The sequence below is a fragment of the Nipponia nippon genome, unplaced genomic scaffold (assembly GCF_047370975.1).
Source record: "Nipponia nippon isolate SJK-2023a ecotype South Korea unplaced genomic scaffold, ASM4737097v1 scaffold_4, whole genome shotgun sequence".
In the NCBI taxonomy this organism is placed as follows: domain Eukaryota; kingdom Metazoa; phylum Chordata; class Aves; order Pelecaniformes; family Threskiornithidae; genus Nipponia; species Nipponia nippon.
Window position 1 is genome coordinate 92615306 of NW_028262358.1, and position 13482 is coordinate 92628787.

At 38.9% G+C, this 13482-nt stretch overlaps 1 protein-coding gene across 2 annotated transcripts in view; it reads right to left on the reverse strand.

Moving 5' to 3' along the window:
• The window catches only part of KCNQ5 (potassium voltage-gated channel subfamily Q member 5), a 300365-nt gene that overhangs the window by 31121 nt on the left and 255762 nt on the right, over positions 1–13482 (reverse strand). The window contains exons 7-10 of one of the 2 annotated variants that reach the window (XM_087776375.1): positions 13041–13136; positions 9684–9778; positions 8131–8157; positions 4994–5050 (exon numbers count right to left, since the gene is read on the reverse strand). In XM_087776375.1, the coding sequence (XP_087632501.1) occupies positions 4994–5050; positions 8131–8157; positions 9684–9778; positions 13041–13136 (275 nt within the window). The remainder of the gene's footprint in view (positions 1–4993; positions 5051–8130; positions 8158–9683; positions 9779–13040; positions 13137–13482) is intronic. The other variant, XM_087776374.1, reaches the window with a different exon arrangement.

Here is a 13482-nt window from a genome sequence, read left to right on the forward strand (position 1 = left end):
CAAAACATCCAAGAAACAGTGTGATGACCAATTAATGGAAATGTAATGATACGCTGTGTGCTCGCTAAAGTCATTGCTGGAGATTAAGCTGGGAGCTGACTACCTGCAGGTGGTATTGGACAGGTGCTTTAGGACAGGTACTAGAGCCCGGCCAAGGTCATGACTACGACCGCTGGATCAATGGTGGCCCCTTGGTCTTATAGTTGACCAATTGTAAGCTGATTTTTTTCCTTCCTGTGCTTCTAGCCCTCCCCTCCAGTCAGCTAAATGTGGCTCATGTAGTTTTCCTACTTTCCAGTGCTTAAATTACCTTTGCTCATGTTCAAATATATCTGATGAACATCCTGTGGTCATCCTGACTATCCACCTATGCTTTTTCATTATTTAACATTTTTGCCTTTGTTTGTCTCTTCCTGTAGCAGAGGGCACAAAGGGGAAACAGAAAGGAAGTCTGATACCAAGGTTTGGAAGCCTTGTTTTATCTACAAGATTAAGTTCAATTGCCTGTACAAGGGAGTGGTCGTCTTGATCAATGGTTTTGTTCTTGCAAGAGATGATGGGAGCAATACTGGTTCTTGCAAGAGATGATGGGAGCTGCTCATGGTATGATGTTACTGGGTCTTGCAGTCTCACTGCCTTGGCATGGGCTCTGGGGGTGCTTTTAAAACACCTATAGCAAAGACTGTCTACCTGCAAATTATAATTGTACTTGAAGTTAAGAGACTTTCTAGTACTCTCAAAGTCTTTGTGTTTAACTTCAGCATGCCCATAAGATGTTTTCAACAGAAATGAATTCTGCAGCTAATTAACTAATGCTAACATGGACTATGTGGTTCTTGGATGTTTAACCTACTGCACTTTGAAAATACAGTGTTAATATGTAATTACATGAAATGGAATGTAGTTATAAAGTTCTGCAGCTGTGAAATGTTGAGATAATCAGATATCTTTGTCCATGCATAGCATAGCATAGCATCTCATTCTGAATACAAACATCACTGAAAGCAGAAAGGATGCAGCTTGTAGCAGGCAAAGCACATGCTGGGAAGCTTATAATGAGATAATTTTCAAGAACGCTAGAAAATGAGCACATCAATAGAAAGATTATTAGATAAATGTATTTCTATATGGCATGTTGAATCACTTGAAAGAATACCTTTACTATAATTTCTGAATGTAATCCCCTTCTTCCCTTGCCCAAAGTAAGCAATTGTTGAAATAAACACATGATGGTGCTGGAAATGTTATCTGTTTCCATTGCAAATTGTTACCCGCACCTGCAGTACTGTGTGCTATTACATATGCAATACAAAAGACCCACAGAACCTACTGTTCGAAAGAAAAGTGAGTTCTAAAATTTAATTTTCAGTAAGAATTGCATTTCAAGACTGAATTACATTTCAGCTCAGGAATCTTTTGCATTGTACAACTTAATGAAAATATAAGCTGTAAAATATTTATTAACCACATTATTGCATTGTCATACAGCATAAGGAACAGGATCAAAATGGACTTCTTATTATAGATATTATTCCTAGGCATGTGTCCCCTGTGCTTTTTTTAACTCCTCTTATGGCTCAAACTGTATTTCCTATTGAAGCATGAAATCAAATTATATTTTTGTTGACAAATCTTAGAATAAAAAATTTTCTGGACAGCTCTCTTCCTGTTGCACTAATTAAAATGAAAGGAAAATTGATAAAATAGCCATAAAAATGATCAGTATGGACCACATTTTTTATAATCCCATTAACTCTAGAACAAAAATTAAAATAAAAAAATGAAAAAAGCACACATGTTGTTCTGTCAATTAATTTGTACTAATGAAAGCAATGGCTGCCTTTAAATGGTTTGTACACATGGTTATTTCATTCATAAAAGCTGAATGGTACACAATGGCTACTTAACCTGAATATCTTTAGTTCTCCAAATCAAAGCAATGAGGCAATGGTGAAAGGAACAGTAGACACTTCATCTGTACTAGAGACATTTTTCAAAAGTGCAACACTGAGAATGAAAATATTAATTTAAAATGCAGACCTCATACTTAAAAAAAAAAATCTGCTGGGTAGCAATGGCAATGTAATGGCATGCCAAGGGTCCATGCGGAGGATGCTGCACCGTGAAGAGAAACGCAGCCCCTGAAGGAAGCGTGGTTTGGAAACTCTATTTTGCATCTTGAGAGTTTCTCCAAAGACACTGGTTATAGCAGTTCTTCGCTTCTTGGATCCCTGTTCCTATTTTGAGACTGGTGGGAAATGTTCCTGAAGTCACTGGGTCCTACTCAGCGTAGGCATAAATCGTATGTCTTGCACCAGGGGAGAATTCATGCCTGGGAGAAGGAAGGTGTTGTCCTTGGGAGCACCCTGCCATGGGGCTCTTCTAGATATGATAAATAACAGATCATGAAGGAATAACTGAATCAGAGCATTTTGGGGGCATCCTAACTAGGCTTTTTCCCACAGTGAAAGTCCCTTTCCTCATAGGTTATATAATTCCTGTCTCTTGATTTTCTGTTGCAAAAGTGGTGGAGAAAGTATTAGAGATACAGAGTGGAGATAATCTTATACCCTTTCAAGCATCCTTGGGCATTCTGCACTTGAATCAGTGGCCACTGAAGCCTTTAGGGCCCTTTACTCTGATTTAATGATGGTTGGATTAGCACTGTCCAGTGCCACGCTAAAAATCCTTCACCGCTTGCAGGACCTAGCCTATTATATTTTTCTCTCTCCCCCTTTCTCCTCTCTTTTTACAAGATATCCAAAGGAAATCCCTTGAATTAAGGTAAACCTGTTAATGGCCTTTGGAAATTCACATATCCCTGTAAGTACTCCCAAACTTTAAGTTGAATGTTGGTCCAAAAGCCAAAACCCATGAGAAAGAATCAGGAAAATGAAATTGCACAAGTTCCTGAATCAGACCTCAGTGACAAGGATCTGAGAGAACCACAGCTGTCTCCAGCCATCTCTGCATTCCTTTAGATGTGTGTCTGTCCATCATTTATGCCTTACGTGACTGATAGTTTATCCCGGTTGGTTTATATATATATTTGCTTCCTATTACAATCTTCCCTGGCAATGCTAATCTCTTTGGACCTATTCTCGCAGGTTGCAAGTTGTGGAATGTATTCGTATCGATAACACTGAAGCTTTGAAGCATCGAGCTTGGAAGTGGAGATCAATTACAACTGGCACCTGTGGGAAAAAAGCAAGTGACTTTTCTCTATTTGTTTCCCTTCTGGCAGGTCGGTTGTAGGATCTTACTGCTTATTCTTCCTGTCAGTACCGGCGTGAGCCCTTCACTTCCCTGGGATAGCAAAGGACTTTTTAGTTCTAATTTCTTCTGTTTTAAATTCTGTCTTTTCCACCTTTGGTTTATGAAGGAATAGGTGTTTAGGGACACTAGAGGTCACTGTAGCTTCACTGCAGGGGGAACGAACGCTTCTCTGCTGGACCAAACGACTAGACTTGGAAAGATTTTGGTTTAATCGAGAAATGCCTACAAACCTTTACTTTTCTCTCCCGTACTCACAGCTCTGTCTGTCTTCCGTGGACCAGCTTACTATATGTTTTGGTTAACGGAGCATCTCTTTGCATCCCAGTCCCGCTCCCCTATTTCCCTCCCTGTCTTCCTGCATTTCTGGTCAAGTTTATCTTCTGCCCTGCTTCAGCCGCAGACCTGCAGCACTACTGCTTGCTACTAGTCACAATTTACAATTTGTTTTTCAGCTTTTCATACTGAGCCAGCTGGTGGAAGCCGGAATAGGAAGAAATTGAAATGAATCAGAAGTACCTGGATGGCCTGAGCGTGAGGGAGAATGCTTTGGATCTTGAGCCGAGACAGAAGCTAGAACTGACAAAAATTATCACCCATGACAAACGACAGCAAGCAAACATACGTGCCAATTTTCAGCAGTTAACTTCCAATAAATACAGATGTTGATTCTTACCAAGCCTACAGATGACTTTACTGAAATTAAACTCAGTTGAACAAATGCAAATGCAATGGATAGTACAGCGAGGCCTGAAGTTCAAATGTTCAAGACTTCTCCACCAGTCTCATGCTAGGAGCATGAACCCAAGAAATGTAGTGTTATATCTCATACCTTCAATGAGTAATAACAAGAATGTCAGGGACAAAATGTGTTAAAGTTCAATCATCAAACAGAAAAAAATAAATGAAGTTCAGGGATTTCGTGTATTTTTCACTTTTTCCAAACAGTTTCCGGATGAAGAGAAACTTTTTTTTATCTCCATTTTCTATCATCAGTTTGTACTTCCATTATCTTTTAAATTATTTTTAAAAAGTAAGAAAAAAAATGTAATAAGCTTCACTTATAAATCAAGGGTTTCTTCCTGTAAGATCCATCCATCTAGGAATTACCATTTTTGGTAAGAGACACAATTTCCACAGAATTCAGCTGAAGCAGATGGTTGATTTCACATGCATCCCTCTACCTTCCAGTACAGGGCGCAGGCACAGCTTCCACGGGCTGTGTCCAAGGGGATTCTTCTCAACAACAATTGCACATTTTGAGGCTTGGCATTGCCTAGCGTGTTATAGCTTGATATTCCCCACTAATTATTAGATGGAGAACTCAACTGCTGTGGTTATAAAAATCCTCTTGGACTTGGGGAAGTGTCTTTACCCAAATATTCATCCCCAGTTTTAGATCTCTGCAGGGTAATGCATTCCAAAAGTTCAAGTCTCAGGCAGAGAAGGGGAACGGGGCTTCGGCAAACTGCGGCGTGCTGCACACTGCAATTGTCTGACCAGGTGAGATTCAAAGAACTGGTATTATTGCCATTGTCTTAAAGTAGTCATTGCAGGCAACAAGCAACAAGGGGAATCACAAGCACTTAAAAAAAATCAAGAAACCTCCTTTGGAGAAGTAAGGAATTTTAAAGCACTAAGGAGGGGAAGTAAATGAATCATGCACCTGATGTTAGTTGGCATTCTCAAACATTATGTGAATAGGCAGGATGCTGAATACCTATGTTTCCGAGGGGTGTACATCCTGAAGAGCTTCTGTTTATTACTACAAAGCTTACTAGGAGTGAGGGGAGATAGAGGACCGTGTTACTAAGCATTCCACTGCTAGGTAAGGGGTTAGGCTTTCCACCTCAAGTTAGATTCTGCATCACTGGCAATTTCTTTTTCATATGGTGCATGCAGAGAGTTTACATTAAATCTATTTTTAGAAACAGATATGATATAGGAGGTGGAGAGAATTCCAGAGTACAATTTACTTGTTTCCCTCAGGGCAGGGATGAGTTTTGCCCCCAAGCTCCTACACTGGCAAAACTCCTCCTTATTGCACCAGAGAGAGTTGTCTGAGTAGGGAATTCATATTCAGGCTCACTAGTTACAACACTAGGTGGGTGACATTCATTCTTTGCAGACACCCAATGCATGTCCTACACACAGCTTAAGACTGCTTATACTCTCAGGATGTTGTAAGATTCATCAGTCTTGATCTAGTTTCCTGCACAGGAAGGATTTCAGCCACATTGTGTGACTGAACAGAAATAAATATTATTTGCGTTCAGTGTGTGCATTTGTAGATATGGAGAATTTAGCATATAGGCTTTTTAAATGACTTGCGGAACTCTAGGACTGATTTATAGAAATATCTCATTTACAGTGTGGATACACCAGAGAGGTTGTCTACCATTACTTTTGATAAATGATTAATTAGCATACTTGTATATAATATATTGAGAAATATAACATACATATTTTTCTTAAAATCAATATGAAGCTACAGCCTCATAAGCACAGCTCTCTCAACTCAAATGCACAGCAACATTTAGTTACCTAATGAAAGACTGTAGGTCTATACATGACAAAATGCAAGAATTCATTTCTATAAATATAAAATTCATTTTGGTAGGAAAGAAAATAATTAACTTTTATCTAAAGTAATAAGAGTTTTTCTCCACTGTTATTAGAATGGAGTACAGAGCGAAGAGCATATTCAGAAAGCAATCCAATGCACTACTTGTGCAAACACATCTTCATTTAAAGAGTGAAACAAGAAGCAGCTTACTTAGTTCACATAGCATCCCATGCAAGTCACTCAGCATTGCAGTAAGAAAGAAGTTAAATCGTCGATGACAGTTACCTCGAAGTATGTTGCAGCAGTTTGCGTTTACATTTTTACCACAAAAGACCACATACACCACATGTATTTTAAGTGATACAAACATACAGCAATATATCAGCATAACAATGATAAACAGCCACCGACAAAACACACCTTTTTTAAAAAGGCACTGAGTGGTCTGTAGGGTTTTTACTGTAGACCAGGATCTCAGGAGTCGACTAGTTCATTTTTATACTTACACTAATTTGCAGCAGTAGACATATTAGTTAAAAGTTTCAGAAGGGACAAACACCTTCCATTCAGTGAAAATAAAGTGAAAAAATCTGGCTAAATCATTGACTACATTTAAAACCACAACAGTTATCGCTAACATAGAGCATGTAATATAATTTTGACAGCTGGGTTTTTTTGCATCTAGCTTCTACTTATTGTAAGTAAATTTGTCTCTTTAAGTGCTCGCAGGTACAACTGGGAATAACCTCTGCCCTCTGCACAAATCACTGTTTTGGAGGTACGTGCTTATTTACTGCCAACTTCAGTCTCACCTTTAAAAAAGCTGAAGTCAATTTTAAATGTTGCTGTTGAAGGAGTAGGAAATATGGCTGATGAGTGCAAAACGTTTTGATCAGGCTGTAATAATTTAATGAGATAAATACATTGCCAGCAAGCCTATGGAGGTAACATATATGAAAAGTCACGGAAATGACAGAGCAGGTGAAGTGCTCAAGGGACATCTCAGAGCAAATCCAGTCCCCTCGAGTTACTGTGACACCACCAGCAGTTACGTGCACGTCGGGGAAAAGGATGGAGTCAGGCGCCAGAGGAGCAATCTGGAAAGTGGAACGGGACTTGGGTAATTGGTGTGAAGACTTTCCACCCCTGACTGAATAACTCAGAATAACCCAGAACAGTTTGTGAACCACAGTACAACTCGGGGGTGGATGTATTTCAGGGGTTGATGTGTCACCGACACTTTTTTCTTGGCTTTTCATTGTTTTCTGCTCGGAGGTAAACTCCACTATTCTGGTCGTGCTGATACGGCAGTGCCAGCTGCCAAACGCCTGCTGACTCCCATCCCTAATGAGTTTCAGAGGTAGGGTAATTTCTCTTGTAGCCACTGAGTCCTTTCCTGTCCCTAAGGATTTGAGCTATCAGTACGGCAAAGAGCAGCATTTCCACTTACTGCCTTAGGACTGTGCATCTCCAGGCCTTTATTTGTCCCAGGAGGTTAGCCCTGCCAAAGACTACCTCTGTGTGCTGTAGGCAGCTGGTCCTCAGCCGGCATCCAGGCTGGATGGAAACCCCATCCGTCCTCCTGGCTGACAGTGGCGGGGCTTATTTAAGGAGAGACGCCAGGCTGCCTCCTCCGCCCGAACAGGGCCACGCAAGAGTGCAAACCGTGCAGCTGGGAGGAGGTGAGCCACTGCGGTTGTGCTTTTCCCCCACCTACCATGTCCCAAAATGCTCTTTAGGAGGGGGTGGCAGGAAGAGGTTGGGAAAACATGGAGATGTGGCACTGAGGAAGCCTTGAGGATGCTCCTGCAGGGCAGCACAGACCCTTGCCAAGGAGACAGCCAGCCAGCATTGTCAGGGGGGTCCTCCCTCTGCGACAGAGGGCTGGTGGGCTGGTTCGCAAAGCCAAATTCAACTACGTGCCTGTAGCTTCCACTGCGATTCCTGGAAACCTTGAGCATCAATTTTATGGCAGAAGCCGGGGACCGCATCCTTGCCCAGGAGCAAGGTCTGGGGAGGCTGCTCCACTGGCTACTCTGCCACTGTTCAAACTGAGCTCCCCCTCAAAGTTAAAAGTAAAAAATTGCCTAGTTTTTCCATACAAAAACTGGGACAAGGAAGCAAATTTCAGCAGCATTAGTCTATTGATATGAGTTTAAAAACATACAATTTGTGATGATTATCAATTAACAGTTACAGTTCATTGAACCTACTGTACAGAACCTGAAACATCTAAAAGCCATTAAGCAGCAGCGATTTAACAGATAAAAGAAATAAAAGAAACTACAAACCTGCTAGAAGCTTCCCCTTGTTCTTTTCTTCAGGTCAGGGAGTGGGAGGGAAAAACATACTTGTTATGCAGATAGTAATCACATTACTTAGTTACAGATGATGTTAGATATATGATAAACATAAATGGATATGTTAATTAGTGTACAACATACACGTTACATTGCAACCACAAAAACATTCAAGCAAGACTCATAACTACAATGCTTCTGAAAAAGAAACTTTTCAGTTGTTTTAACACATGCATAACATGCTTAGTACATACCACTGCAGACTGAGTTGGCAAAGCACTTAGGCAAAATGCATTGCTGACATATATAACAGAAAGCTGTAGGCTCTTATTAGATAAAGTTATCTCTGGTAAATAAAAAGGTTTAATTTTAGGATAGCACAGCAATATGCTTATTTAAAATAACAAGTAGATGCACTTTTGAGGGAAAGTCATATTTTAGAATATCTTAGGTGGGATACAGCTTCATTATTTATGTAATTTTATATCCGTCCATTTATACCAATGTTGCCTTCAACCTGTTTGTGTATGTCAAAAATCAACATTCCATATAACTTTTAATCTAAAAGCTCCTTTTAGTTTGGAGCATTTTGGAATTACAGTTATGGTAATGGATTACTTATGGCTCTGTTCTTGTCAACTCTTTGAAATTCAAAGATCAGCTTTGGGTACCCGGCCAAACCTCTTTTTGGCTGAGCTTTTTGGCACACGATTACCTTTTTACTGTCATGTGGATGTTCATCACCCAGCTTTGAGAGAAACCACTAATTCTTTTGCACTGTCTGCAATAACAACAGTTAGGATGCTTATCAGAGCTTTCCCATGAGGCTCTTCGCGCTCTCCTTTTTGATCTTTATCGAGTATCTTTTACTTCCTGATTTGTGCCCCATGTTGAATCAGTCAACTTACTACCTTGTGGTGAATCTTTTACTGAATTATTGAAGAGTCTTGGGCTGCCAGTGCTCTGTGAATTCTCAACCAAACTAGGACATCAAATATTTCCTCTCTGCCAAACTATGATATCAGTTCTTTTTAGTCATCTTCCACTGACTATGTGTATAACTGAGGATATAATTTGCCCTAAGGAAATACTGAATATACCAGAAGTTATGATGAAAAGGAGCAAATTTCCTAGTGCGTTCACCTGCAGAATACCACAAGGCTCTCTTTCCTCACAAAGGTAGATCTGTAGCTATAGCCTTATAGAGGCACAGGCATAAAAATACCGTTAAATCAAGGAACAAGCTCTGCATTAAACTTAATATTTTCCTCCTTAGGGATAATTTGGAACCGGGTGAAACACTAACCTTGATATATGAGTGGGGTTTTGGGGAAATGTTTCTAATGCCTGTGCTCAGATAAATGGCAATGATTTGTATTTGTCCCACTGTCCTAGACTCCTAGATAATATTGATATAATTTGTTAGTCGAAATTTTTAATGAGAGGACTTAAGAAGACAAACCAAGACGAAACAGACAAATAGTAATTCTCTATAAGCTTGAACAGACATCGAGAACAGCACCAGCTGCCATATTGGTACCTACTTTGTAGGGCTGCAGGTATGCAAGGCCTTCAAATGAGGCTTCCAGGTAGCAATGGAAACCGATTTCTCATCAGCCGCATAACTACGCCATACACACTACGTGCAGGATATATGGTAAAAAAGAAAAAACAAGGCAAGAGGGAGCAGGGGATGAAACAAAAAATTGAAAAGCAGATTAGTAACCAATACAAGTCATGGCTTTCTTTTATCATTCATAGCACTGATACATGCCTGAGGGGAGGAAGAATACTTTCATAATATCGCCAGGTGGCTGTCAGGTTTGTTCGGCTGGCGTCGGTAGAATAAAACCGCCAAGAAGCCTGGTATGGGGAAACAATAGAAAAGCACAAAGGAACCAAGAACATGAAGTGACAATGCCACCGCACTGATTACGGAGAGAAGGGATTTTGCTCAGATTGGGATGTGCTCTATTAGGTTGATTAAGGAAATACCAGTAAAAACCTACCAAAACTTTTGTGAATCATGGTACACTTTACACAGTAAAGTAGGAGTTACTGGCTTCGTGGGAGCACTAGAAGATATTCAACACATAAAGGTGCTCAAAAAAGCATCGCAGTGATTTATTTGTGAGAAGTCCATAGGGGACACCCATACAAACTTGCAGTCTGAGGTAAAGGAAGTGTCATAATACATTTTGTAAATGATAATGAAAAATGGACAAAAAGCATTTAGAAGAAAAGTGAAGTATTCTCTGTGGTTTGAGACACTGCAAAATGTTTAAAAACATGAAATAAATAATTTCAAAGGTAAGTGACCAAAGCATAGCATTGAAAATGTATTCACTGTTTAGATTTATAACTGCATGTAGATAGTAAGACAGATCCTCAGTTCCATAAACTGGAACAGCTTCCCTGATGTCAGCATAACTATAATAATTTGTACTAGCTGAGTATCTGTGCTTCCTGTATATTGTCAGCCATTAAATGTCATCCAGTTATTCTTGTGGGGAGTCTAATACCCTGTGTTTTCCTACTGCATATCTCCCAGAAATGTATCTAGTCTTCATCTACAGACGGAGAACCTGTCACTTACTTTGTAAATTGTTCCACTGGCTGATCATTCTCATTGTCAAAAATCTCTACATTATTTTTAATTTGAAACTTTTTGGTTTTGGCTTATAGCCAGAGATATTTGTTATGTTTCTCTCTCCTACATTTAATAGTCCTGTAGGTTCCAGTAGTTCCTCTCTGGACTTTTATGTTCAAATAATATTCATACTAAATATTTCATATAAGCTAAACATATTGAGAAAAGTATGTCCCTATGAAACATTCCAGTTTTCTATAGTGATACCTTAGCTGTCTTTCTTTAAGTCAGGTAAAGGCTCTAGCAGACAGTATATCTATGGCAACAAAGGAGTTAGCACAGACTAATTCTACAGAGTAACTGATTAGAAAATAGACATTATCCTGATAAACTAGAGCACACTGATTTCCATGGTAGTTCATTATCAACGTCCACAACAGACAATTTAAAAAAGGCCAGGCACTGTTACAGCAGACAATGATATGAAGTTCAGACACAGCCTGCATTTATGAATGTGAATTTTTCTCCAGTCCTGGACTAATTTTTTCCAATGTTTTCTTTGCTTTCTCCAATTTTCCAATCTCATCTACAAACTGTAGATGCTGAGTTGATGTGTAGCATGTTAGTACCGGCATCTCCGTATACAGTGATAATATCAGCCTTCTCCTGCTTGTTACCTTTCTGGTTCTGTACCTAAGGACTGTAATAAACCAGTTGGATTAACATACTAGGAACTTGTATGAAGCTCTTGGCCCTTCTTCCTCAGTCTTTCTCCTCTGTGTTTCTAATCCTTAGTCAAATCCTTTCCAGAGTCACTAATATTAGGATAGAGTCCTCTTGTAATAGTCTGAATTCATTGTTTCTAGATCAAGTTTTGTATTTGGTATATTAAGCCATTTGGATAAAGTCACCCAGATCATCCTCGTGTTCATTTCCATGTGCCTGCCCCCATCTTTACCATTCTGCCAGGTCGTGTGCCATTGACAAATATCTCCATCAGCAACTTTATATTAATTTCCAGATCACTGAAAATGCTGAACATGTAAATGAACATGTAAATGCTTAATAACCTTCATCATTGGGATTCCACCACAAATGTCTTTCTTTCACAATGTTTTTGCCCATTGAGAGTCACTTTCTGAAATCAGTCGGCTAGCCACTCTTAATCTATTTAGCATGCTGTCTTACTAATATTTTGGTTGGACTGTCATACAATAATAATAAAAGCTACATCCAAAACCTAAATCTATTGTGTGTTTCCTCTTGCAACCAAACTTGGAAGAAGTAGATTAGAATGTATGTGTTTGTTTGTTAGAAAATAACCCAGATACTCATTGTACAGTACAATAGATACAAAAGGAGTATATTTATATTTATTGATTATTCTAATAAATATTACATCTCAATTATTTAGTATTTAATAATCATTGAACAGTAATAATGAAAACATTTATTAACTTTAAAAATGCTTCAGAGACAGCCTGGCATCTATCCTGAACTTATCAGGGAACTCTAGTATACTCATGGTCAGCTCCTTGATTTGGATTTATTATTCCAGAATTAAAAAAACAGCATAAGTGGCACACATAAAACACTTGGGATCCCAAGAAAAGAAACTAGGATGCTAGAAGATTATTTCCCCCTCCCTTTCTTTTCTTTTTTTCATTCTTTAGAGGATTTTCTCATTTTTAACTAGGACTCTAAGTTAAGGGAAAAAAAAACATGCAAAACAGCTGTTTAACAAATATCATGCCACTTTTGCTTAAAAAAAATCTTTCTGAATTGTTGATCTGCACCATCATATCAATATTGGAGCTGAAACCACTTCAGACAATTTCAGACATTTTGGAATTGGTAGTGCCTACATTTCCAGCTTTTGAATTGACTAATAGTGAAAGCAATTCTCTGGGCAGGACACTTTTCATTTTCACCAAGTATATCACTCATTGGAGCACTCTAAACCCTGTAGTAGGTGAAAAGTAGCTTAATATAGGCAAGAGTGCTGTGCTGTCAGTTGGGTTGTCTAGGGATCAATTCTATTTTTCCAAGTAATTTGCTAACTGCAGGCATGCAATTGACATCCTTGACTTGGTTTCTTCAGCATGGATAAAAGAACTCAAAAACTACGCATAGAAATGCTATATACGCAATTAGAGCAACACATGGCAATCACTGAACAAACTTATTTCATGAAACTAACCAATCTGTTAACCATTATTTCCACAAAAATTTCCACATTGAAATAATAAAACTTGCTCCAATATGTACTTTAAATCACCTACTGTTATCTTTTCACTGATTTCATATTTACCTGAATTAGACTGGCAGCTGGATTCCTTCTTTTCTCAAAGTGTTTCTGACGATGCTGTTCCTGCACTTTTAATGCAAATCCCGAGCCAAGGATGCCCTGCAATACAATACACCATTTATCATTATGTAGGTAGTTTTTTCAACAAATACACACAATCAACTACAAAGGTTTTGTGAAGATGTTACATCATATGATTGCTTCAGATAGCACATTTATGACAGTATATGAAAGTATAAGGCTTAACAACAGTGCCCATTTGTGGTGAGGCAGGAGACTCCTTACTTAAGAGATAACATCTGTGGTGCTACCAATGACTACTCATCCCAACCATTGCCTGGATTTGTGCTATACACTACGTTCCTGCAACTCTAAGGGACACAGATACATATTGTATATATTTTAGAAAAGTTAAAAAATGCCTTAGATTAAGACCATTTCTTCT